The sequence below is a fragment of the Vanacampus margaritifer genome, chromosome 8 (assembly GCF_051991255.1).
Source record: "Vanacampus margaritifer isolate UIUO_Vmar chromosome 8, RoL_Vmar_1.0, whole genome shotgun sequence".
In the NCBI taxonomy this organism is placed as follows: domain Eukaryota; kingdom Metazoa; phylum Chordata; class Actinopteri; order Syngnathiformes; family Syngnathidae; genus Vanacampus; species Vanacampus margaritifer.
This window is the reverse complement of record NC_135439.1, coordinates 15,437,237-15,464,376: the sequence shown is the minus strand read 5'-3', so window position 1 is coordinate 15,464,376 and position 27,140 is coordinate 15,437,237. Positions and strand designations below refer to the sequence as shown.

The 27,140-nt window shown below is 40.3% G+C and overlaps 1 protein-coding gene across 1 annotated transcript in view; it reads right to left on the bottom strand.

Moving 5' to 3' along the window:
• Positions 1-26,775, bottom strand: part of acap3b (ArfGAP with coiled-coil, ankyrin repeat and PH domains 3b) — a 57,714-nt gene extending 30,939 nt beyond the window's left edge. Inside the window, exon 1 of the mRNA XM_077572238.1 lies at positions 26,540-26,775. Within this exon, the coding sequence (XP_077428364.1) occupies positions 26,540-26,586 (47 nt within the window). The 5' untranslated portion in view covers positions 26,587-26,775. The remainder of the gene's footprint in view (positions 1-26,539) is intronic.
• Positions 26,776-27,140: the final 365 nt, after the last annotated feature.

The following is a 27,140-nucleotide window of genomic DNA, read 5'->3' as shown; positions in this document are numbered from 1 at the left end:
CTTAAACCTATGTAGATTCTTTATCGAAAAAATAAAATGTTTTTTTTTCTTCTTCTTCAAATTCAAAACTTGGGTATAGTGTTTATGGGTAAACAAAAAAGAGCTATCAACCTTAACAACAAGAAAGCGTGAATGCTCACTCACCTACCCTAAAGTGCACACAATTCCTTTTAGTTTCTGGACTTTTTAAACAAAATGCTTGCCACAGAAAAAAACAAAGTGTCTATCCAATTTTCCTAAGAACAACACACTCCTGACACAGCAGGGTGAGCAAGTGTGTGGTCTACACAGGAGGCATGTTGTGTGTGTACGCAGATGTCTGTTGTTACACTTGACTACTGTTGCTGATATGCACAGTCTACCGTTAAACCAAACATCGTTTGCGGCTCTTCACTCAAGCAGTGAATTAAACACATCCGCATGGTGTTCCCTATAGCTTGCAGCAAACACGTCGCATGTCAAACTGCTATTCATTGTGATGATTAAATCAAGTATCACACATACCGCACTGTCAATGAGATGCACGCCGGAGGTGGCGGCCAACATCTTAACAATGAGGCCAATGCAGACATCCCGGAATGTGGTTTGTGTTCTGGCTCCAATGTACCAGTTCAACACGTGTGTATCCGCAAGCACATGGAATTGACTGTACACTTAGAAGGATGTCAGGCCTGCCAAGGTTAAGTACAGAATGAGCTTTCTGGACACAAACATGTTTGCCACAAAATGCTCGAAGCAATAAATGTCAAAATGTCTTCAGACAAGACTTGCCTGTTTATGTATGTCTTTGTCTACAATACTCTATGAGATTCAAATCAGAAGAACAACTGACGCTAAGGAATGTGATCACAGCCAGGCTCCAAAAAATTAAGCATTCTGGTCTAATTTTTGGTAAAATATTTCCACAGACTCATAGCGTACTACAGCTGCCAAATTAGGCTAAGATTTACAACACAGCATTGTGATGTTTGATTGCGTGTGTTGTTATCATATTGTTGCATATGTTGCCCACACACTATTGGACATAACATTTTGCTGATCAAGATGGAGATTCATGTTGCACCGTTACACGTGTCGTAAGGCTAGTATGAGTAGTTTAAAAGGAACCTCGACTGTCATGACAAGTTTGCTCTATATTATTTATTTGGTTGTGTTCTAACATAACTATGACATTCATTTTTCAAAAATAATTTCCAGTTTATTACATTTTGTAGAAACTTTATTTGGACGTACGCCGCCATTGTTGTGTACGTCGCAACGCATTCCGTGCGTAGTGACGTAGAATGGCGGCTGGCTCTCTGCCGAGCAATGTGAAAAGCTAAGCCTCGTAGCGTTCCTAAAGAAAAACATGGAGAGTAACCCTCCACCACGCCGTGCTCTCGTCATTCACCAGACACATTCAAGAGTTTCTGATCGTCCCTTTAGGAACGCTGCGAGGCTTAACTTGCTTTCTTTACAGGCGTTTCACATTGATCGGCAGAGAGCCTGCCGCCATTCTACGTCACTACGCGCCGAATGGGTTGCGACGTAAATAACAATGGCAAGATGTGAGGGTTCTGGCCTGATAATACACATTCACCATTCGTGTGCCGTGGATACTTCTCAAGTTGATAATGTTCTGAACTTTTTTTACCCCGGTAGTTTGCGATTTAGTGGTGCTAGGTCTGGGGCTTTTCATAAGGTGGTGGTTGTTAGGCTGGCGGACGTTAGCTAGCTGTGTGGGCTAACGAGTTCATCACTACTGAGCCGAATTGCATCTTAACTTTAAACTAAGGCTGTCAAAGTTAAAGCTACAACTCCCAAGTTAAAGCTTTAACTCGACTCAAATCTTTAAAGCTTTAACTTTGACAGCACTACCTTAAGATATATGACTTACTAGCTATGGGGTGTATGCCACGGAGGAGGCGGGACTTCTGACTTTCACACGTCAGCTTTGTTTGTTTGTTTGTCTGTGGCATTTACCCCATAGTAGCAAACTTAACAGCACAAAACACACTGGTGCATTCGGAAATTAATGGGAGTAGAGCACACTTTGCTTCTCCAAAAATACGTACTCTCAGTATAGTGACCAGACTTCAGAGCATCTTACCAAACGCACCCATATTTTTGTACTCTCAGATGAAGACTGAACATTTTGCTGCTCCATGAAGTGTTATTGTCCACCACTGGCAGCAAGTCTTAAGCCCTCTGTAAGATGCCAAAATGACTTTATTACTCGGCTAACATTAGCTAGCAGTGCTTTAGCGCTAGAAGCTAACGGGCTAACATTAGCTGAGCTGTTTTCTATAATAAAAAAGGCTGAGTATGTTTTAGGTTTACGGTGTTAAAACGAACCCAAAATGCTGACTAGTTTACACAAAAGCTTCAAAACTATTTGGATTTTCTCATGTTCAATTGCAAATGACAATGCAAATGCATGGGATATTACTAAGTGTGTACCAAATGTTTTGGCTAATTAAAAACACAAGTCAATCACAACACTTAAAACTCACACCTGTGGGTCCACTGTTGACATAATGTATGAGGAATAACCTAAACCTTCTGACAATGACGCAGCCGACCAGACCAATCCGAAGGGGGGGATGGGCACATGCTTGTTGCCAGTGGTAACGTACAGTAGAGGGTCTAACATCATCAGCAATGGGGGAGGGGAGCTTCACGTGCCCTCGCGCCACGTGCACACTCATCAGACCCAACAACCATTCACAGTCTATTCTGGTCCTGCCACTCCGTGTGCGTACTCCTCCTGCATGACGCTTGCGTGGATATCTTCTCGCATCTCTTCACATTAGCGTACACACACACCAATGCACACGCAGCATGTCTTGCAGTCCACACACCGAGTCCGCTGTGTCTTGCAGACTCAATGTGTCACACGACATCCCATCCACATCAGCATCGGTTCAAGGACTAGAGGGACAGGGGCAGCAGGAACAACAGGGCCTCTGATACCAGCCAAGTTCGGGCCCGGCGGCAAAAATACTCACATGCAACAGGACATCAGCCATGAACCCATGAGATGAAATGGTTTGTGTCTGTTACACGTTGACTGACTCGATGCATGTGACTATGCTGACTAGAGTGGGCCAGTAAAATAAATATTAGTCAGAAATGCAGCATTTACTGTACATCTGGCCGAAAATACAAACACAGTAGTGTATGTGCACATATTTGTTTATTGATACGTCGCTCACTGTATTTCAAACAGTTGGATGTTTAATCCCTGCATTTTTTAATCTGTCAGTATTTGTCATCTGACTCAGCAGATCAAGATATGAAGGGCATTGGGGAATGACCCATTTTTTTTTACAGACATCAGGTGGATGGAGAGCAACTGCTATCTCTCTCACACACACAGATGAGGCACACACTGACCCTCAAAATGGATTTTTTTTCAGTCCAAACAAGGGTTAGAGCAATATAATATCGTAAAATTCATTTCAGGGATACAGATATTGTTTTGTAGGAGTAGCACGGTCGACTAGTGGCTAGCGCACCTGCCTCACACTTCTGAGGTTTGGAGTTCGAACAGAAACTCGGGCCTATCTGTGTGGATTTTTCATGTTTTCTCCCGGTATTTTTTTCCCCTCCCACATTACAAAACACGAATGTTAGGTTAAGTGAAGGCCCAAAATTGTCCATAGGCAGGGCCGGACTGGCCATCTGGCATAGAGGGCAGATGCCCGGTGGGCCCGCATCTTTTGGGGACAATGTACTTTTTAGTTATTATTTTCCTCCATTTTATCCAAAGAGACCGTCTCTCAATTTATAGGTACAAGTCCATTTTGAATATAGACTAAACCAACATCAGTCAAAAATATCAGTGGCAGAACAATGTGTTAGACAGGTATGATCAGGAGTTGGGCCGCACAGGGCCGGTGGGCATAAGTCAAAATGCCAGGGCAGATTTTTTTGTGCCAGTCCAGCCCTGTTTTGTTTTTTTTGTTTGGGGGGGGGGGGGGTATTAGGCCTGGGTAACTAGCAGGCTGCATGTGGCAATATTTTTTCGCAAACCTTTTTCGTGGGAGATGCCTATTGGAGGGTTCTCAGTATTTTTCAAGAATTTGGGGGATTTACCCCCCAAAAAATGTTTATTTTTTATTTTCATGAAGTGCCATTTTTAAGGATTGAATAAAAAATCAGGAATCATGTGTTGGTCCACAGTCGAAAACTGTCCATAAAAAAACAAAAAACAAAGAAACACGCATGAACGCACACACACATGGTACATCCTCATTTATAATTACACACTTTCATCCTCCACCCACAAGTTCAGACTGTCACAGCACACACGTCAAAATATCCCCTTCTCGGAATTCCAAGTAGGGAGGCAACCATAGCAACCGTTCATTGACCCAAATCACCATGGCAACAGGCATCAGCATTACTAACGTTTTTTTTTTTTTTTTTAACTGACCAATTTCCTCTTTGTCTGGCGCGATTGTACTTCGGCATCTCCCCGCCACTCCCTATAGCTGACATTTACATTCATGTATTGTACAGAATGTGTGTCTTAATACAGTAATAGGATACTTATCAGGAGCATCAGAATCGCTCATCTGTAGCCTAATTGCTTTGTTTTCTAACGGTGAGAGCAGGTGGTTTTTAGGGTAGAGAAAGTAGCACGATGCCATCCCTCATTTCTTTGTTCTGCCAAAATTGTGAAGCTCCTTAAACACAGTCGGCCATTTTAAATTATTCAATTCCTAAAACACATTTTACAATTCTTGGTGTGTGCATCTTGTAGTTTTGTGATTGCTTTGGCTGCTGACGCAGAGTGTGCGAGTGTGTGTACCAGATGACAACGAAACAGAACAGGAAACTCATTTGTGCATTTAATTGCGCGATTTGTGAGGTCAGTGCACAATCACCACACCATTAAAGAGCACACAAACGAGCTCAGTCTCCATCAAAAGGACCTTCAATAAAGGGATCCTCACATTTGAAACACACAGCCGCCCTAACACGCTGCCTTTTTACACCAATAGCGAGTTAAGGCAAACACTGGTATCTTATGCGAGGCTTACAAAGATGCCTTCACTGGCCCCCAACCGCTCTTTCATTCACACAACAAGAATCACACTCTTTCCAAGAAAAAACATTTAACTGTTCTGACAGCTGGGGACGACACTTGTGTGTCATGTGGTCTGAATACAAGTCATGGGTTAAACTGATGACCATATTTTACTGATGTATTGGAATCTCCAAAGTTACTTACTTATCCTGATTATTGTTATCTGAAGCCAATCTGGGCTGGGAAATAAATCAAATTAATTAAATTAATCGTCATTTTTAAAAATCGAATCGTTGAAGATTAGCTAAATGGTGAAATCGAGGTGCATATAAATAAATACACTCTTGTCTTCTTTGGGATTATTAAAAGAAAGAAAGGATGTTATTTAGTTATTATATCCAAACATTACTGTGGGTTGTTATTTTTCACAAGGGGCAGAATTCTGGACGGCTGGTTTACAAGATGTGTTTACAAGACGTACTAACTAATTAATTGTGGCATTCAAGCAAGTTATGCACAAGATATAAATACTGTAGCTATCTTTTGCACAAATTCTGAATGTTGAGTTTACGTTAAAATTTATTTTAAATCTGAACATTTTGCACATGATTTATTTTTGAATACATTTGTTGAGTGTATTACTTTGATTAAAATCTATTAAAATCGTAATCATCCAAATTGAAATGAAAATCAAGATTTTTATTTTTGGGCCATAACGCCCAGACCTAGAGTAAAGTGAAGCGTTCAAGTTCTGCATGCTCAACACAATTTTTCACCATCATTCAACACCTCCCCAGCACCAACACCACCACACCCCCATTTTTCACACAGTTTTCTCACGGGTGCAAACATATCAGTTTCAAATGTTCATAGACGCGCCTCCAACCAACAACCTTTGTCTGCCTGCTATATTTTATGTTCACACACTATTTGTTCAGCCATTATATGTGTTTAAAATTTTCATTTAAATGACCTGATCTGTCAGATAAAAAAGATTTGAATCATAGTTTCACTGACAATCGTTTATGACATTTGAAGCTAACGCACTAATGTAAACATATATAAACTGCCACTGAGTAATTTCTGAACGCTTTTAATGATGCAGTGACATGACTGAACAAAGAATTACCGCAAAAAGTGTAAGTGAGAAGATGGTTCCTCTGCTGTTCCCTGTTGCACTTTCTATGAACTCAATGCATGTATAAATATTTCTGGCAGAGAACATCGGGATGTGGAAATGCCATTATATCATTCCAGAGAACAGGCCAGCAGGAAGTGTGTTGGAAGGCCTCAGAGCATGAAGCAGGCAGAGATGATCCTTCTCAAAGACATTCTGACGGCATCACAAGCCAGGTGGCACTGGATGTTTGTTGGAAAGTGCAACATTTTCTCGCTGTGTTGTGCCAAGACAGGACGGCAAAGATTTAACCAGGGAAAAGTCTGACGTGACTGCTATTATCTGTGCTGTCAACATGCGAGTCCGAAAAAGACACCAGGGAGTCATGAAATGATACTAAAAATGATCTGCACAACAAAACTCTCCAAAATGCATTCAAGCATGCGTCCTTCACTTCCAGATGCTTCCCAAATGTGTGCTAACGGAATAATATAGTCAGTTTATGTTGAAATAACAACATCAATAACGTTTTGAGGGGTCAATGGGAAACCAAAGCGTCATATTTTAGTGAGCTATATTACTGGTGGACCAGCTAGGACACCGCTCATGTTGCATTAGCGTTAGCATCATCTGTGCTAACCGTACCTTGACACATACCAAAACAAACAAATGTGTATGGGTCATTGACAGATAGGAATTTTACCAGACCCAGCACAGTTAATTCATTATAAAAAAACACATTAAATATGTATTATTTATTATTATTTACTATTAACTACAATTTATGACATCTACATGAGGCTAACCATTAGCTATCTAATCAAAACAAGCTAGCCACAAGTATAATCATAATGAAAATATATATTTGTTGGACAAAGTTAATATTAATAATGTTTTTCAGGTCATATGACCAAATATGACCACTACATACCAGTTGCTAAAAGTAACTTTTTTACATATTTGTGAGACAGTTCAAACCAGATAGCCAGTCCCATGTGTTCTTGATAAAAATAAAAATAAATATATATATATAAAAACTCTTATATTTAAATGTATATTCAAAATGAAAGTCCAAAATTAGTTTTTCTTTTTGGTCGCACCACATGATAATTCATAAAATGGGCATCATCGGACAAACTTAACCGCCAGTGACCTTTACACAAATCAACGAGTCAATTGTTTCATTTGAATTTCGTGGAATTTTTCAGATTTACTATTTTACTATTTTAAATTAAACCCAAGTTAATCTACCAGCAGTCTTCAATTTTCTGGCAAAAGAAGCAATTGTGCTGACAGTAGCATCAAAACAGAAGTTTAGAGTTTTTATTTTTTTTACTTTCACTTATTTTAAATGGCTTGTATAGTTAATATAGTTGACTTGCCCGTCGCCAATAACAAAGCTGCATTGCCTGAAGTCTTTCAGTCTGTTGTTCTATTGTGCTGCTCCCCTTTTTCTTGAGCACAGCCTAGCATCTCATGTTTAATGCAAATCCATCCATTTTCTATACCGCTTGTTTGTATTGACTTTTGGCGAGAGGCAGGGTACGCTCTGTACTGGTCGCCTGTCATTTGCAGGGAACAGCTAGACTAACAACTACAGTATTCACACTCACACAAAAAAAGGACAATTGAGCCTCCTCAACAACTCTAAAACACATTTTCTTAAAATATGTACACTATTCTTACTTATTCTAACTCATCAGCGACCTTGATGACAAGTGTTATACAAATAAAATAAAGATTTGCCAATTCAATGAATGTAAAATGTCCCCATGGTATACCAATGACATTTTGTCAAATTCCCATTGCTACTTTCAACCAGTTTTGATGTCGCAGCTGTGGCCCGGGCGGAGCGGAAACTTCTGACTTTGAACCACAACGAGCTCAAGGGCTTGATCATGTTGGGTCACGCTGCACTCGCACACCCAGAAGAATGTGCACTTACATCCTCGCTCACCACATACTGTAAACGACGGCCCACGTCTCTCTTTGGGAGAAAGCTGAAGAACGAATGATGCTATGACTGCGACTCCGATAGACCAAAGTCAAAACACAGAGATCATTAGCAAGACCCTGAGCGGATTGAAGAAAGTTATTTTTCTTAGCGGGTGTGTGACAACCTGCAAAATTTTCGTTTTGATTTGAGGAAATAGACGCAGGGTCCCTGTAGGAAGATGGGATTCAACACAACAGGAAGTAAAAACAAAACAAAAAAAAAGCTGGGTGGCGATACCTTTAGATACTTAGCCTATCTGAGCAAGCCATCTTATATATAATTAATTAGTCATCATTAATCATGTGATAAAGCGAAATGGAGTGCACCACTTGACTGCAGGCATTAGAGGTGCTGCTGATTCAGCACAAGCAATTGACGGTCAGAAAAACAGCATGACATCAGCCACGGCAAGCTGAGATGAATAAATAATAATTCATAACGTGATGGGAAAGAATTTTGAAGCCATCTCCACTGTTGGCATCTGAGATAAAAAACAAAACATACACTTCAAGAAATGTAGCACAATTTTTTTTTTTACAAAATCTTCAAATACAACTAATATACAAAAAAAGCTGTCTAATGGAGTACAGTACTTGAGAAAGTGTACTCAAACACAAGCCGAATGTCAAAGCGCCACCTCTTTTAACCTTCACTGAGCCCCCTGCGGCTACTGAGCATCAGCCCAAATGCACATTGACGCAGGCGGCATGAGAATCGAAGAGGAAGGAGAAGACCCCCTGTGGCGTATACTGTAAGCTCCCGTTCCCAGCAATAATTCACTTCTGTGCTCTTAGCGTCCATCCCGCCTACAGCCAGCTGACGGCCTCTTATCGCAAGAGCCGTGGGCTGTGTTTAGCTGGGATGGAACCTCACAGGAAGGCAAGTTCAGACATAAGGAGTCAAATCAAACCAGAAGCCTATAACAACATTAAGATTTTGCAATCAATAATTGCTTCTTTCAATGAATGGGAAATAAACAAGGCTCTCAAGTGCTAAGTATAGTGAATGGCCACATCATTAGGTACACCTTCACAGTCTAATGAGAGTTCATACTTGGACTGTATATGTATATCTTTATGATCATATTAATGCTCAGGTGTGATGATCTTTATTGTTGATGTTATAGTTTACACAGTGATATAAAATTTCAATGTTTGTTTTTCCTATGTGGGGACACAGTCCTGTGTATTTTTCTCTATATTAGACAAATTTCTTTGTGGCACACGAAATGTTCACACCAAAGTGTTGACGCCAATTTGATGACTAAGCCGTCGCTACATTACACCCCCACGCGCCTTCAGCAAAAAGCCAGAAAGAGAAATTATAGAATCCCGACAGCAGCAGCAGAGTTGCCTGTAAAAAAAAAAAAGAAGAAGAAGAAAACGAAAACGTCACAGTTGTCAGTTGAATAACTGAGTGGCGGTGATCAAGTGCAGGAGTTTGGATTCAAGCCACCACTGGAAATCTGTTCATACTCATATTGCTAACATACAGGAAGTACAGCGTTCCCATTTTACACAACTGTCTACAGGGACAATACAAGGAGTCACCAAATCGTAATCCCACTTCGTTGCTAAAACATCAGAACACGTTTGTGTGTGCAACGTACATTAAAATGTCAAGTTGATTACAAGGAGTCACTGTCACTTTAACAATGTCCACTTAAAAAATAGGCAAAGCTTCTGTTTTATGTTAGGACTGTGACTGTCATATACTTTTAGAATTAAGTATTCTACCAATTATCTCACAATTATTTGCGTTATCGGATACAAATTTACTTCATTCTCCAGTTATCAAACTCAATTACATGTGTGGGAGTTGCAGGTATCATTTTGTCTACTTGGGATTGCCAGCCTCACATTCCAATATGGGGTTTATGCCACGGAGGAGGCGGGACATCCGACTTCCTGGTTTTCACACATCAGCTTTGTTTCCGTTTCCTGTTTGCGACGTGTGGGCCGCATCCCAGTTTTTGCGCTTCCGCCTTTGTGCCCCTCGGTTGTGCGTTCCCGTCGCGGGTGCGAGTGTTGGAACGCGGCCATCAGTGGCCGGAAACCACGCTGATGTGTGAAATTCGGAAGTCGGAAGTCCGTGGCATCTACAGTGTCAGTGACTTTTGAGTGTGTATGGCTTTTGTAGAGTTGGCTAGCTCCTAATTTGCTAACTTGTTAGCTAGTCAGCATGTTGAGTGACTCAGCATAAGTTGTGGCCATCGGCAGCTCGTGAATACTTGTTTTCTTACTGTTTGTTAAATAAAGAGATTGAAAGTGCTGTGTCTGTTTTAAATGACTTGCAGGGGCATTTTAATAAATTTCTAACTAGCAATGGTGGGCGAAAGCAACTTGGCTAACCTCGATGTAACCTTCTGTGTTGGTGATTGTAGACATGCAGTTGTGGTACAAATTGCACTTTAATCTTCTTTTAAGAGTGAAATGATCCCAAAGTTTGGACATTTGTGTTTTACAGATATTTTACTCCAGTTATGCCGCCATCATTTCAACTTATTTCTTCACTTTATTGGTCCGTGAGAAAAAAATGAAGCCGGCGAAGCTTTGAGGCAGAGATTTTGCTTCAAACTTTTTTGTAATGAAATTATTGTAGCAGTTATTCAAATTGTCATTGCAGCCCTATATTAGTGACATATGCATTAGCGACTGTCATAGTAATTGATTTATTGATTGTTACAATTTTTTATTTATTATTATTTTTATTATTCTGGGTCAAATTGTTTTTTGACTACTATATCCACACAGACGTCCACGTAAAATGTAGAGAGAGAGAAAAAAAAACATTAACAGCATTTTTTTTAGTTTGGGGAAATTTATCCACTGCATTTAATTTGTTTTAAATTTGTCACCGACCATTCTAATAGGTACCTACACATTCTAATTGGCTTCAGTATTACAGCTGTAAAATTCTGGCCACTCATTTACTCAAGCTTAGTTTTGAGTGTGTCGTATGACTTGCTGGTGTCATGTGCAAAATGTGAATGAAAACGGGAGCAGCGGCTTCAATGGATGGTTTATTCATGACAAAACTGAGGTTAAAGCAGAAATGACGCATATCTTCTTACATTGAAACAGTTAATTTGATGAATCTATTGAAGGGGTCACCTGATAAATGTTTTGCTGATAGTTCAGTAAAACATATGCTACATACACAACTCCTTATCTTGTGAGTGTGTCGTGAGGAAGGAAATGGAATCTGCTGAAGGGGCCACACAGAATGGCTGCACAGATCTTACAAAGCACACAAATCTTGTCTGACATAAACATTTACACTAAAACTGCAGTTTGCAGTGACTATTAGAATGGAGGATGTTCCATTTGAGTTGGCCCGATTTGCCAATTCATCCCGAGCAAAGTACCTCCTGTGACACTGAGGATAAGGTTACCAGTTGTTTAGAAGATAATTTTAAAGCTCAAGACAAAGAACAGAGTTTCACTTCTAGTACACAACTTTAGGTGTATTTCACCACTAGTCATTAATACACTATAAGAATTAGGACACCATATCTGTTCTTGTTTATTCCCAAAGGTGTTTTATGGTATTGAGGTCAGGTCTCATAAGTTCTTTCCCACCAGACCAACATTCAACCATGCGTTTATGGACCATGTGACAAAAATGGTCTTCCCTAAATAGGCCCCACAAGGTCAAAAGCACAAAATTGCCCAGACATCTTAAGTCAACTATGCATGATGCAGTGTTGCGAGACACAATTTGATGGGAAGGTCAGGAGGTTGACAGAATGAAGCGACAGGTTTACAAGACAATTGGGGTGGCCTGAGACCAAAAGAATGCAGGACTGTGAGTTGCAGTTTGTAACATATGCATGGAATGTGTCATGATGCAGTCAAGGGGCATATATACGGTACATTCAGGCTGTACAGTCCCACTTTTAACACTGAGAAGGTTATTTATCAACAGCACAGAATCTGGATTATTGATTTTAAGGTTGTGTCGAGTTCAATCTTCTACTTTTTTGACAAGGAAATAATAGGCATGAATGGAAAATGGGTGATCATTGAATAGCATTATGAATAGTTACTTTTAATTTTGAGAAATTACGCAGTTGGACTGGCTCATTGTGAGATGTGCAGGATCCATTTGTAACACCAAAACCAAAAACCAACAAAAGTATCCACGTATCATTCAAAAAAAAAAGGGTTCAAACAGTTAGGGGATTATCGTGCATGTAACATATGAATCATCTTACATTTGGCATCGATCGCGACAACATTTTCAAATCATGTTTGCCCTCAAAGCCTTGAAAATCCTCTGTGTTGGCGCACAATTTGCTGTCTGTTCTTGTTCAGACGGAGTGGATCAGCTGTTCTAACAGATGGCACCATAAATGGACCAAACAACATTCCAACTATTTCTTTTAATTGCCGCAAACAACACGTGATGGAATCTTGAAATTGTGTTGTTGACCAGAGCAAGTTGCAATACAAAAAATAATAGAGGGTAACAACATTCCTTCAGATTACACAACTGCAAGCTATGTGATCAAAATCTCTTAACTAAACTGCAAAATAAACTAATGAGAGTTTGACTCATTTCTTCTTGTACAAGTTGATGCAATTACTTTCCCAGGTGTGAGATACAATGAGTGTAACTGCCGGTTCACAACAAGCGCTTAAGTTACGGTTGCATTTGTTGCTCTTTGGTCCAAAGTCAACTTCCAGTGGCAGTTACCGTGAAATGTGTGCTTGTTTCACAAAGACATGAATCTTAATCTTCTTCCTCTGTGGCCAAAATCTCTTTTACACAACCTTCGGGTTCATCCAGCTACATTTGGCTAGTCCAATGGGATTTGCACATTTGCTCATTGGCTTTCCCGCCATGACTCTGCACGCACATACCAATGCAACAGTATACTGTAATACTTCCTTGTCGGACTCAAGACAAACTGTCCATTACTGATCATTGAGTGGGCCTCAGCTGTTCTGATTTCCCAACTTGGATAGGATTGGAAATCCATCCAACAAATGGAAAGAAGCCTCCTCCAATCCCATATGAAAAAGTGCAAGTGTGTGACATTGGGGGGGGGCTTGTGGATCCAAGAAAGTGTGGGACTGCTGACACGGCATATGGGAATGTTTTCATTTGGTTACAAGGAATGTAGTAAAAGGGTCCGCGACAAGGGAATCCATCCGTTTCTGAGAGCAAAATCAGTGCTTGTATTGTTTTAGAAGATTGGTCTGTCAAGCACACGTGTGGTTTCAGCGCCACAATGTTTTTGGGTCAGTGAGAGTCAAGGCTGGTGTGCGAAGCATCATCAAAGATGACACAACAGCGAGCAACCAGGAAATCAAAACCACTTAAACGACCAAGAGAGAAACATGTTTACCAAAGATGATATTAGTCAGTCTGCACGAAACTGCTTTGCTTTCACCACACAGCAGTCAACGTGGATGGAGGGAGAGAAACCAAAGAGATGACAAAAAAGAAACAAGAGCAATGAAAATGGAAATAGAGATGTGAGGAAAGCAAGAGTTCCAAATCTCAGCTCGCACCTTCCTGTGTTTGCACGTTTCCCTGTGGTCTCTCAAAGTTACTCTGCTTTCCTTCAACATTCCAGTGACTAAATCTTTTTTTTTTTGGAGAGAGAGAGAGAATCCACATTTCCCCAGTGATATTGAAATTGCAGTGTCACCACCAAAATATATGTTCCACAAAGTTATACTTGGACTGCCCTGTTAACAAACCAACAATTGAGAGTCACACTCTGACTTTCTCATTTGAATCAGTATCAAAAGTGATCATGATCAAAAACGTAATCAAGTTGTCCTTGGTCATATCGAAGCTACACCTTCTGGAATAGGGGTTTTCTCACTAATGGTCTCGTCCATGTTTTCTGATTTGCTCTTTCCATTTATATGAATCTATTAATTATCACAATCTGTTCACAAATTTCAGAGTTACACGCTTCTTTTTCATTTCCCTTTAGGATGCCTCCCAAATGCTTGAGACCTTATGAAGTGGTCATAAAACATGTCCCAGTGATTCCTTTTTTTTTTCTGGAGAGCTCAGTATTGTTCATTCGGTATTTGACATGTCATCATCATTGCTCTTTTTTTTTTTTTTTATTAAAAAAATAAATATATATTTTGTATGTGGGTGAGTATGTGTATGTGCGTGCGTGTGATTGTGTGTGTATTCATTAGTTCACCTAAAACCTATTAAAAAATCCCATACCGTTCACCTAAACCGAACACTTCCAGCCAGAGTCGTGAGGCCGTCAGGAGACCCGAGGAAGGACCAAAGAAAAGAAAGGAAAGTGAAGTGTCCCAGTGATTCCTCACCAATGTGCCATAGCACTTTGGTGAGCCGTGAGAGATCATCAAATGTGCCGCAAGAAATTACCCATTTGCCAATGACGACATCCTGAGCCTTACGCTTACAACATTCTGATCTTTTGGTGACTGTGAGAGCTACAAAATAAGTTTGCGGTTTTGTTCTAGAGCATTCTGTACTCAAGATGGGAGTCCTCTGGAGTGCCCTCACCACGGCTCCCTCTGTCGAAATTCTTCTACACTCTCACATTTGGCTAAACTACAAATGACGTGCAACTTCTGACATCTTCATTTTGCCCTGTTTTACTGCCACTTCTCTGTTTTTGTTCGATGGTGTGCCATGAGATGAGATTTTGCTAATGTCAAATATGTGCCTCGGCTCAATAAAGGTTGGGAAACACTGCATTAGGCGTTCACTTGTAATCGCCACTCCACAAGAGACACGTAGATAGATTGCATCACAGCAAGGTGAGAGAAAGAAAGTAAAAGTCGGAAAACACAAGAGCATCTGTGTGAGCTATAAAGTATGAAAGAGAAGATGACAAAAGAATGAGAGATTACTTCTCCGCGTTCTTGGGCTGTCCTTTTTAAGTCAAGGAGAACTAAATGACACCATATGATTGCCACGTTGAGTGCAGACATCCACTTCAATCACGTTAATTGTAGAGGACGTGAATTTTCATCATCAAACAACATGCAAATATGTGTACGCTTATGTGCTTGAGACTTTGTGAAGTGGTCACAAAACATGTCCCAGAAAGCCCACTTGCTCATCTGAATCCACATTGATGCTGAGTTCTAAATGTTTCATCTGCCTCAAAAAGCCTTAAAAAAAAAACTTTAAACACCAATAAAAAGTTCATCAACGCCATCAAGAAGCAGAAGCAGAACTTTTATTTGGATTTCAGTACATTTGGGATGGATATACTGCGTTCTACCGTAAGTTAGTTTGACACCGCTTAACCTTTCACACCAGGAAATTACCAGATTTTAACTTGATCACACCTCCAGTATATGACCTCGGTTAAAGTTTAAAGTGTGAAAAACAAACACATGCTTCTCAGTTTTCTCTGTTTTCGCAACATTCAACATGTGTACATGTGTGTAAAGTCCTGAGAGGGTTTATTCATGCGTGGCCTAACGTGTGACAGTCAGCGCTGAGTCCTGGCCAACACAGATACATTCCACATTTTGCACTCAGATTTGTGCCTGCCATTTAACGACTTCCTGGGAAGTGAGATCCCTACGGTGAATTTGCGAGTTCACGGGTCAGATAGTGCCTGCAGCTTGAGCAGAAAAAAAGAAGAAAGGTCAGTTTTGGCGGATTGGGATGGAAGTTATAGGAATGTTTTTTTCATGAATTTAGCTGGCCAGTGGATTGACAGGGATAGCACAAGATGTTCACTTGTGTGGAAGCAACATGTCAATAATTGTGATTAAGGTTTTAAGAAATACCAATTCATCAAAAATAAACAAAACAGGGATAAAAAAATGAATAAATTTCACACATTTTAAAAATGTTGAGGCGAAAAAATTTAAGATTACATACAAGTTCAAAACACGAGCTCATCAGATTTTTTAAATTTTTAGGACAAATGTTATTTGGGTTCAAAACTGCTATTTGACATCCATCCTTTTATAAGTGTCACATATTTTGGGTACATTTGTTTTTTGGCTGTAAATTAGCTTTCAGTGTGGCTCCCAAAATGGTGAAACTGGGGATTATGCTATTAATAATAAGTCAACCATAAAATTTTCTCTACAATAATATTTTCTATCCAGCCCCAATAGTCTAAACACAGCAAAATCCTCTCATTTTTATCCATCTGAAGGGGCGGCCATTTTGCCACTTGCTGTCGACTGAAAATGACGTCGCAGTTGCTCAGAGTCCAGGTAATGACCAATCACCAGTTTTCCGAGTTTGGTCATGTGATGTTTGCAAGCTGAGCCGTGATTGGTCATTACCTGGGCCCTGAGCAACTGTGATGTCAATTTTAGTCGGCAGCAAGTGGCAAAATGGCCGCCCCCTGAGATGGATAAAAACAGGTGGATTTTGCTGCTTAATTCGCATTCCACAAATGTAATATTAATCAGAACTATTGGGGGTGCATATAACATGGTATAAAGAAAATTTGGGGGTTGACTTTTCCTTTAAGAAACACTAGAAAGTGTGTGCCGCATCCATTGAGCATTTGCTGGTTACGTAAACCCACAGTCTTCGCTGTCGGAGCTGCTGTGCATGGAAGAGAAAGAGAGAGCTAAAAAGAGCTACAAGGCACTCAACAGGCCATGCCATTTAAAGGCGCAACACATTTAATACCGTATACTGAATTGTGTGTGTTAATGATCAAAAACATGTAACAAAACATCCAGTTGATTTAATGTATGAGAAATGTGAGTATAACGAATTCAACCTGTACCTTAAGGAATCAATGTATGTGCAAATAATGAATGTCCCCATGAAGGTCAAGTGAGTGCGAGGGTGACAGTGTGTGAGCTTGCATGTTGTGTGTGGACTATCCAGTTGATTTAATCAGAGAGTGTGGTTGCCGATAATCCTATTTCATATATGGCTTCCACGCTAAGTCCCCGCAGCGGCACGTGCAGCTGAGTGGCAGGAAAGCTGCTTCATCGTGGATTCAGCCCAAGTGTCCACGTGCTGGAATGATGTCAAGCTACTGTGCGTCCCACAGGCATGTACGTATGCATGTAGGAAAATGTGTTCAGCCCACGCATGGTTGATATTGTTGTCCATCCATCTCGACGTCCATTTTCTGATTCCATATCTTGTTCAGGCTCACATCAGGATTTTTAGCCTATATTGGCTGACTAGACTCTGAGTCTGGACTGACCGCCAGTCAAGAATAGGGTGGTCATGAATCTTATAATATACAGCACCTAATAAGAAAAAGTTTAAATAGAAAGAGGCCATCAAATTGATGAGGCTGTACTTTGGTGTTCCTACCAGCCAATTAAAAAGTATTTCCACCAAGAGATATATCCACCAAGACATAAAACTATTAATCAAGGGCTAAAGGGAGGACAAAACCTAATATTTCTTATGGCTCAAAGTCATGAAATGTAATAAGAGCCTATTAAATCAAAATGAATTAAATGTGTCTGGACCCTGAACGTGTGATCACATTTTCAAAATTAACTTTAAATAGAGTCGCTTAATGCTCAATTTGTATCAAATACAAATTTACCCTGGTTTAGCATGATAGCTTCCACATATACCGCACATACAATTGGTTAAAATCATCTCATGTTAAACAAATGTAAAAGCTTTTTTTGCCCATTGTAAAAGATGGGAAGTGTCACCAAAACTCATTGGCAATGTCTTCTGAAGAATCCTTTCTAAAGATCCAACTTCTAAAGTTTTAAACCCACCAGAGGCCGGACAATTTGGAATTTCACCCGAACTTTAAAAAACAAAAACAAACAGTTACACAATAACTAGGAGATCACAGAAAAGCTATTCCAATTTAATGTCACCACTCAAGGGTACCAGACACTGGAAAGTAGACAAATATGATGCCAGCCATAAGTTCTTGACAGAGAGAAAAAAAATCAATAATTAATGTTGTTTTATTTTCTGTCTGCAGGACTCGGAGACTTGTGATGAGAATTAGCTTTCTATCTCCAAGTCAATCAATCACCAATGACACCTTACCAGCAGTGACGCATCTTCTCCTTCCATAATGCTAACTGTGATTATTCTTGCCAATGATAAAACCACAATAGATCAGCAGCCAATGTTTAAGAATAAATACCCACCACTGAAATGCAAGCAGGAAAAGCTGGTTTGGTAGGCAACCATCAGCAGTGTGCACCGAAGACAGCTTAGAAATGACGTTTCCCTCATTTACATATTTGAAAATGACTAAATCAGCATTGTAACTTTCAGTTGAGTTACTTTCACTCCTGGCCAGGGAGCAGTCAGTTTGTTGAGGAGGATACTAATCTCACAAATGTGTAAATCAGACACTTATATAACTCTTGAGTGTGCTGTCAGAACAAACAGCGAGACTTCTGCTGCCCTCCGCTGTGACACAACATCTCCACAAGTCTTTGAACTAGCAGGAATGTTTCAAGCTCCCGACGTGATAGAAAGTCTGCCTACCTTTTATATGCACGGCCAGAGACACAGTATTGATGTGATCTGGTGAGAGGCCTTCTTGATATTTTACAAGCACTTGTGCTGCTTAAAATGTTAAGACAGTTCTAGGGGTTTGATTGCTAGTTCAAAAGTGACTTGCTTTTTTAATTGCAGATGTGAACAGATGACATGACTCTGCAAGGGTCGAGGACAGCGTTGACTACACTATTAGGCATTTACTGCTACAGAAAATGAAAATTGAAGACACAGTACCCCCCCCCCCCCCCCCCCGCCGCCAACATACTGTACACTTTGTAGCTTTCCACTCTTCTGGGAAGTGTGTGTGTGTGTGAGTGTGTGTGTGTGTGTCAGTTACTAAGGAAACTTAAGGGGTTTAATTCAACCTTGAATGTCATTTCGCTGATTAAGATGTGTGTCTCAAGACATTTTTTTTTTTCTGGAGAACTCAGTATTGTTTATTCTGTAATTTTACCGATTTGACATGTCATCATCATTGCTCTCTCTTTTTTTATTTTATTTATTTATTTATTTTTTTTAAATATTTTTTATTTTGTATGTGGGTGAGTATGTGTATGTGCGTGTGAGTGTGTGTGTATTCATTAGTTCACCTAAAACCTATAAACAGTCCCATACCGTTCACCTAAACCGAACACTTCCAGCCAGAGTCGTGAGGCCGTCAGGAGACCCGAGGAAGGACCAAAGAAAAGAAAGGAAAGTGAAATCCAGCACCAACCAGACACCACCCACCCCCCACCAGGCCACCAACCAGAGTCCTTCACCAACCCCAGAAACATCTAAATTCGAACAAATCAGGGAGTGTCTCAAGACTTGACGATGTAGTGATGACCCAGAAACTATTCATTGTTCGATTGTTATTTTAAAGTGGAAGTCAACCCCCCCAAAAATGTCTTGACAATAATATGTTCTATGTGACCTCATTAGTCTAAACACGACAGCCTGGTTAATATTGTGTTAGTAAAATATGAGTTGAGCAGCAAAATCCAGCAGTTTTTTATCAATATCAGAAGTCGGCCATTTAGCCACTTGCTGTCGAGCAACCGAGATGTCATCTTCGGTCGGCAGCAAGTGGCAAAATGGCGGCCCGTGAAATGGATAAAAACGGATGGATTTTGCTTTTAAACTCGTAATCCACAGATGTAACATTAATCAGACGGTCATATTTAGACTAGTAAGATCACATATCGTCAAGAAATGTTTAAAGCTGACTTTCCGTTTAATGAAATAAATGGGCGAGAGAAACAATCCATGAATGTTTTAAAACAGAGGTACAATTAATTAATAACACTAAGCAAATGAATCGACTGAAAATCGATTCATTATTTATTGCCATCATGTAATTTAAAATTGTCTGACATCAGTAAACATTCTCAAATTTCTGTAGTATTCCATGAAAGTAGACAAAAGACATTTGCAAATATCTGCTTTTACTATGGAAAACAATGGTCAACAATGGTGTCTATTTTCTGACATATTAGCGACCACACCAAATCATTGATAATTTGATAAACCCAAAATATACATTATTGTAATATTTATGAATTAAGGGTTAGGTTCAGTAGCTAACAGGTGGATTTTTATTTGTGTGTGTCATAGCTATAAATTACAATGCATGGTAAAATCTGTACTGCGCAAGTTTTTACAGGTCAAACAAAAAATGAAAATAATATCTCAAAAATCTGATGTGCTGAAAAACAGGCAACGAGTTTTTTTTATTAGCATCAAAAATACTTTTAGGCGACACATAAAGCCATCTCTGATTAAAATTTCCTGTTGGCCATTGTTATTAAATAATTGTTAGTTGCAGCCGAATTTTAAACTCTTGTTCCTAGACAAGAGTCACGTTGCTATTGAATACAGTATTGCTGCCCTGACGAGTTGTGTCATAGTGAATGGTAATTTCTCAATATTAAAAATGCAGAGTACAGTCTCGTGAACTCGCCAAGGACGGTCATTCTAAGAAGCGCGCAAGAACGCCCTTCCGAAGAACGCTAGTCACTTTGTAAACTGGAATGGCTATGTAGGCTTCTTTGTGAACGCTGACGAATTTCCGACCGTGGTAGCCGCACGAAATGCATCGTGGGATATTCTCCCAGCCAAATCTTCACAAGTATCCAACCGATGCATTCCTTGCGTTCTTTGTTTATTCGTACATTCAAGTGGAACAGTACTGATGACGTTTCACGAGATCATAAGGAATAAGAACGGACAAAAATCGCTAATTCAGAAACGAAGCATGTAGCTTAGCTTGGCAGGTCACAAACTAGTTGAGCCTAAAGCAACGCGCCTCTGCTGGTTGCAGCCAATTGTGCTTTCATTTTGCACAATTGCTTCAAGACACAGCCATCAATCCACCCATTTTCCGTACCGCTTATCTTCATTAATCAAAATTCAATTGAGCTCAGATTTAACAAAGTCGGGAAGTTAAGAGCAAATTGACCCACAAATACATTGTGATCATACAAGGGACTAAATCAAGTACAAATAAATTGCTTGACCTTGCTATACCTTCCAAAGAAAATCTACATCTCTGTGATGCAAATCCCTGGAGATTATAGCCAAACGCAAATGGTATTTGCCAGATTTATGAGGCGAGCAATTTAGAGAAAATTCTTAAGCAGAGCTGTGCATTGTCAAATCATAAGATGTACAGTATATATAAAGTATTACTATATGATAATTCTAGGTCAACATTGTTGGGGTCTTCCTGTCACAGCAACATGTTTGTGCCAGAACTCATCCGAGCCGGTGTTTGGAATGAGTGAACTTAATGTGAGTGGTCTGGAATCCTTCTTAATGTTTGCTGATGTCTATTTCCAGCCAGGTTCGAAGGGTCAATGGGGGATTTCAAAGTGGTTTTCGCTGAAATACTTTCAAGCCTTAAGGACACTGTGTGAAAAAGACAACTTCATTCTTCTGTCAGTTCATCATGTTACACTTTCCAGACTCCAGCTCGTTGGTGGGAGACAACTTTCCCACCTTTCACTTCGGAGGGTTGCATTTTCATATTTCAGGCAGCCGAGCCACCATACAGCATTATCTCAGACAGGTGAAGAGATGATATGCGGGATTAAAAGCCGTGACGCAGGAAGTAATCCAGACACTTGTGCAAAAAGCACGGCGCCAGACAGATATCCAGAGCATCTTTAATCTGCCAATAAATAGACAGGAGATTTTAAAATCATGTCAGTAAACCAAATCTGAGATGGCAGCGAAGCACTTTCAAAAACTTTTAAGTAAATTATGAATCCCCTTTATTCATATTAGATTCTCTGAAAATAATTTTGACACATTTTTTATTTTTTCTTACTTCCCCCAAAAAAAAATTATTAAAAAAATAAATAAATCACATGTTGACCACAGTCCCAGAACAGATTGTGTTCCACCTTAGAGGTTTAACACAATGATTTAAGTCAGCATTTCTCCTCGTGACAAAATAAACACATTTTTTGTCGTCAATACACAAATGATCAGGCCATTTCCCTTCACATCAAAAAGAATCAAATAAAACATCCTTACTAAACAAACCATATTTACAACAGAGTACATTTGGCAAAATCCCATGAATTTGAATATGATCATGATAACTTGTTTACACTTTCAACCTTTTGCCACCCACTGTTGGCTCTTTAAATAAATATACCCAGACAGATTGTGACCGCTCATCCATTTTTCCCTCCCAAGGTAACCATAGCAACCACTCTAGACGAGGCAAAAGAAACCCTTGGGGGAACAACGCGACGTCATCTTCCACGCCCGTTCCGCTTTGAGAAAGACAAGAATGCCCTTCTGTGCATTTGTTTATTTTTATCATTCAACTTGGCTTGGAAGCTGAAGAGATGATGTGATTATCAGCCATCAAGCAGGTTGAACAACATTCAACTGCAGATGTGAAGGTGAACAATGAAATGCTGTGTTTTCCTCTTCATTGAAAAGCATGTAAAGATAGATTTTGTCCTAAATCTGAGTTATGTTTTGAATGAGGATACCAGTTACAATGGCATCATATTGTTTCCCAATAAGACATTTATTCATGTGTCACATTCGGAATGAGGGTGAACTTGTTTGAAGAGGAAACAGACTGGTGTGTTTGGTTCTTTTACCGCACAGCTGTGTACACGCTGACCTGGGATAAATATTACTGGAGGCCATTTTTCATATTTACAAGACACCGTTTATAAACACAGACTTGAAGCACGGCATATGGGTTTTGTTATGGCAGAATGTCTGTCAACAGCTAAATACGAGTCCTATACACAAAGCTCCGCTTCTGTGAAAAGCAAATCAATATGAAAACAAAGACATATGTAAAGCATGCATGCCTCATAACAGATGAATGATGGCAATGTTTTACCGCATCTCTCACTGCAAATGATGTTACTTTATACATTTTTTTAGAATCCTGTCTGCTTCAATTCTTTATCTGCTTTTTTTCCCTGTCAGTGTTCCCCAGCAAATATGATACTGTGTGCATATTTTGATCGAATTAATTTACGACTGTGTTTTGGGTTGGGTCATTCTGTTATGTTTATGTTGTCAATTGCTTGTGCGGTTACTATGTCCCTTATGACGATAATGTTTGATTATGTTGATGATGTATTTGGTCACCCTTAGCTAATCATTAATTAGTCTAATCATATGCAGTTAATATGTCCCTTATGATGATCATGTGATAATGCACTCAGTTGCTATCCAGTTGCTATGTGCCTATATTAGTCGCTCTTAATGTGTCTAGTCGTTTGCAGTTGTTATGTCACTCACTGTGTTAATGTGATCAGTTGCTATGCAGTAGTCACTCTTATTTTATAGGGGCCATTGTGTCATGATGTTGACAGTCGCTTATGCAGTTACTATGTCCCTAATGAAGATAATGTGATAATGTAGTCAGTTGCTATGAGCCTAAATTAGTCACTCTTACATTGACTTGTCACACTTTTATGTCGTGGGGTCATTGTGTTACGATGTTGATGTTGTCAGTCGCTTATGCAGTTACTTTGTCCCTTTCGATTATCATGTGGTCAATTGCTATGCAGTTGCACTCTTAATATGTCTAGTCACTCTTATTTTATCATATAGTTCTTTATTCTGTCATATAGAATTAGGCATTGCCCTAGCAAAAGTTACTCAAACACATTTCAATACGTCGAGGCTCCTTAGCTGAGGTTCCTCTGAGCACGTTGAGGTTTCCAGCCCCTTCCAGTTAAGATTTCGCCGTCAAGTTTTTACTTCAAAGTCATCTTAATCCCGCCGCTCTTTGTTGTTACTTTGTATTTTTGTATGTAAAGACTCTTTCCTGCGTCTTGTCTGCCTTTGTGTCCTGATTCCACAGGTTTGTCACTTCAGATATGAAATGATATATCATTATTAAATTACATTAGTGTGCCCAGCAGTTTGGCAACTGATTATTATACAAACTCCAATTCAAATTAAAAATGAAATTTGAATGTGAAGTATGATAAAGCATTCAACTGAATACATTTCACACTCAGACTCATTTCAACAAGTTAAACTCCTATTTGTCTGTTAGCAGGATTACACAAAAAATACTCAGTGTTTCCCCACACCATGTTAATACTTGGGCGGGCCACCCAAGTAAACTAGCCACCACCCAAGACGTTTTCAAGAAAATGTAATAAAAATATATAAAAAACTAAACGTGTCGCGACCAGATATAGCGCATGTAACATTAGTTCGCTGTCACTCACTTGTGGATCATGAGGTTAGAGAAGACTAAACAGGACTGAGATAGACCCCCCCCCACCCCGAGTCCACCCACCCAGGTAGATTTCAAATATGTGGGAAACACTGATACTAGTATACTATTCCCCCCCCCCAAAAAAATCTATAAAAACCCTTAAAATGAAACTATTAGCAACAGAAATGCTCAAGAAGAAATGAACCAAAAGCTGCGCAAGGGATAAAAACAGAAACAATGAGCCTGCCTCGAAGGAATCAGATGTCAACCGCACTGAGCAGGTGCACCAGCTTTATCTCCACATTGTTGTGGTGAACGAACACGGCAGGTGAGCGGCATGACAAGGGCACGACGAGGTTGATGAATGAACAAAGAGATGTGTGTTACAGATGCTCAGCATACCTTCAGTACTCGTCCATGCACACTCAATCATGCAAAAACACAGAAGAAGTTGCACAAGTTAAAACCTGCTGGGAGTGGGCGTGAAGGAGCTGCTGTAGCATCGGGTGTGGGAGAACACACAGCAATGACTCTCATGCTGCTTTTTCTAAAATGACACAATAACCAGAGCCAGGAAGCCCGGTCACTCCAATAAAGAGGGAAACGCTGCAAGACTCGAAACATTCCGACCTGCTTCAGTCACCTTCAATGACGAAGAACGTCCTTTTAAATCGTGTAACCCCGAGCTGATGCATGCAGGCATCATTTTTATGGTTCCAACATGTTGAAAGAGGTTTTGAGAAATTCGAATGCACATATTGGTTCAAGTAATGTGGAATGATTTTAATTCAAAACAGCTGATCGGTAACTTGAGCAGAGGTCAAACACAGCAGACAAAAAGTAGAGATAATCTAACCTGATAATGTGTACTAACAATAGGAACAGTATGGAGAATGCGGCTTTTCCACTGTGCAATACCAACACTGCTCGCCTCACATGCGCAGAGGGTCGACTATATTTCTTCGCCAACTACACGAGGTAAAAATACATAGGAAATGTCCAAATGACGTAATTTACGCTCTTTGCTGATTAGTTATTTTCACTGTCACTTGATTGGCTATTGGCTGTTACACCTGACGAGACGTCGTGTCACAAGAGATTCAAACCTTTGAATGGCAGCAAAACCGGAGGCTGACGGTCAGCCACTCATGAAAATTAGTAGCTAAAAAATGTGCAACAGTTCCTTTGGTTTCTGCCACATCACTCATGTACGGCAGGCCGCAGGTTCCAGTTCCCTACAATCTTCAACGGGATAAACGTCGTCTTCCACAGGCACCACAGCTATTTACAAGTATCCATTACATGTTGGGTGTTAATAACAGAGCAGACATCATTAGGACCCAAGTTACATCACGACCTCATTTTTAACCGACACGACATTCTGTTCTCCGTGTGTATGGCGGAATTTTCCAAAGAGTGGTCCGCTCGAGCGCATGGGAGAGCCCTTTCTCTGCCTCTTGCGGTGACCTTTCGTCCTCGCCATCCATCAAAGTCTCCCCCGTTAGCTCGCTCGCTCACTCCATCCTCTAATTGAGGTTGTCTATTGTTAACAGCAAGATCTCACATGCAAGCAGACTAAAAGGGAAGCAACACATCGGCAGCAGACGCTGACACCATGAAACTACTTATTTCCATTGAATTGCATGGGAAGCTTCCAAGCCTGGCTGGCACGTGGATGGAGTGCAGCTACCGCCGCCCTCCCCCTCCCTCGGTGGGCAGACAAGGGGGCCAAACATCTGGATGTATGCCCGGTAAACATGCCCTCTTCCCCGCAGAGAGCATTCTCACCTCCCTGCTGATTTCTTGGCCAGCCAGGACACAAATGCAGCTGCAAGGACATGCAATGTATGTCCATGCTGAGGCAAGGAAGGCCCTTCTCACACATGCTGTCTCATGAAGGCCACATTAATGAATTATCTCAAATAGACGACCTATCAATTAATGAAGTCATTACATCGGCACTTTCACTAGCAAATGGCTCCTACTGGATTGAGCATTATTGAGCAATGACCATATTATCCCCTTTTTTTTCTCTCTCTCTCTCTCTTTTTAATACTGAGCCCACGTTGCTTGCAATACACGTTCATAAATTTCATACATAACACACGCATTCCTTTATTTATTTATTCAAGTACGGCATTGCCCTTTGAATGACATTTAGGAGAGTATGATTAGATTTGTTCACCCTGTTGATTGACGCAAGCAGTCTTCGCCTCTCGTCAGGAGGGGGAAAAAAATCATGCGTAAAAGAAGGCGTGCCGTTTAGCGCAGCAGTCTTACCTGAACCGGGGCGAATCCTTGATACATTCTTCAAAGTCCACCGTCATTTTTGCGTCTTCGTCGTGTATTCCTGCCTCAGTGCGTCAGTGTCATCGCCCGCGGCGGCTTGTCGCTATTAACCGAGGGGGGTGGACGGTGGCTGGTCGTGTCCCTGACGCGCGGCAGTTCCGTCGGAGCCTCTTCTCAGTGGCACCGTGACACCAAAAAGGCGAGCCGTGTGCGCGGTGACTGAATTACTACAACCAGAGAGGAGGAGGGAGGTTGGAGGGAGGGAGAAAGGGAAGGATCAGGATGAGTGAGCGTTGGAGAATCAAGTGGGAAGAGGAGAGCGCCGACTAGCGGCGACTTGCAATAACTGCTCTCATACCACTAGTGGGTATGTGGGCTTTCTATCTAGTGTAACGCGAAAGAATAATTAAATTAAAAATACTAATAGAATTCTAAACATTCAAAACGTGGAATACAATCAAACATCAGATCCAGCCTGTTAAAAAAAATACAGAAAATCCAATACAGTGAATTTTTACTCTTAAGTTTTGTACATTTTTTATGTCATTAAGTGCAATTGCATTTACATTTAACCTTTAAAAGCTGTGTTTTT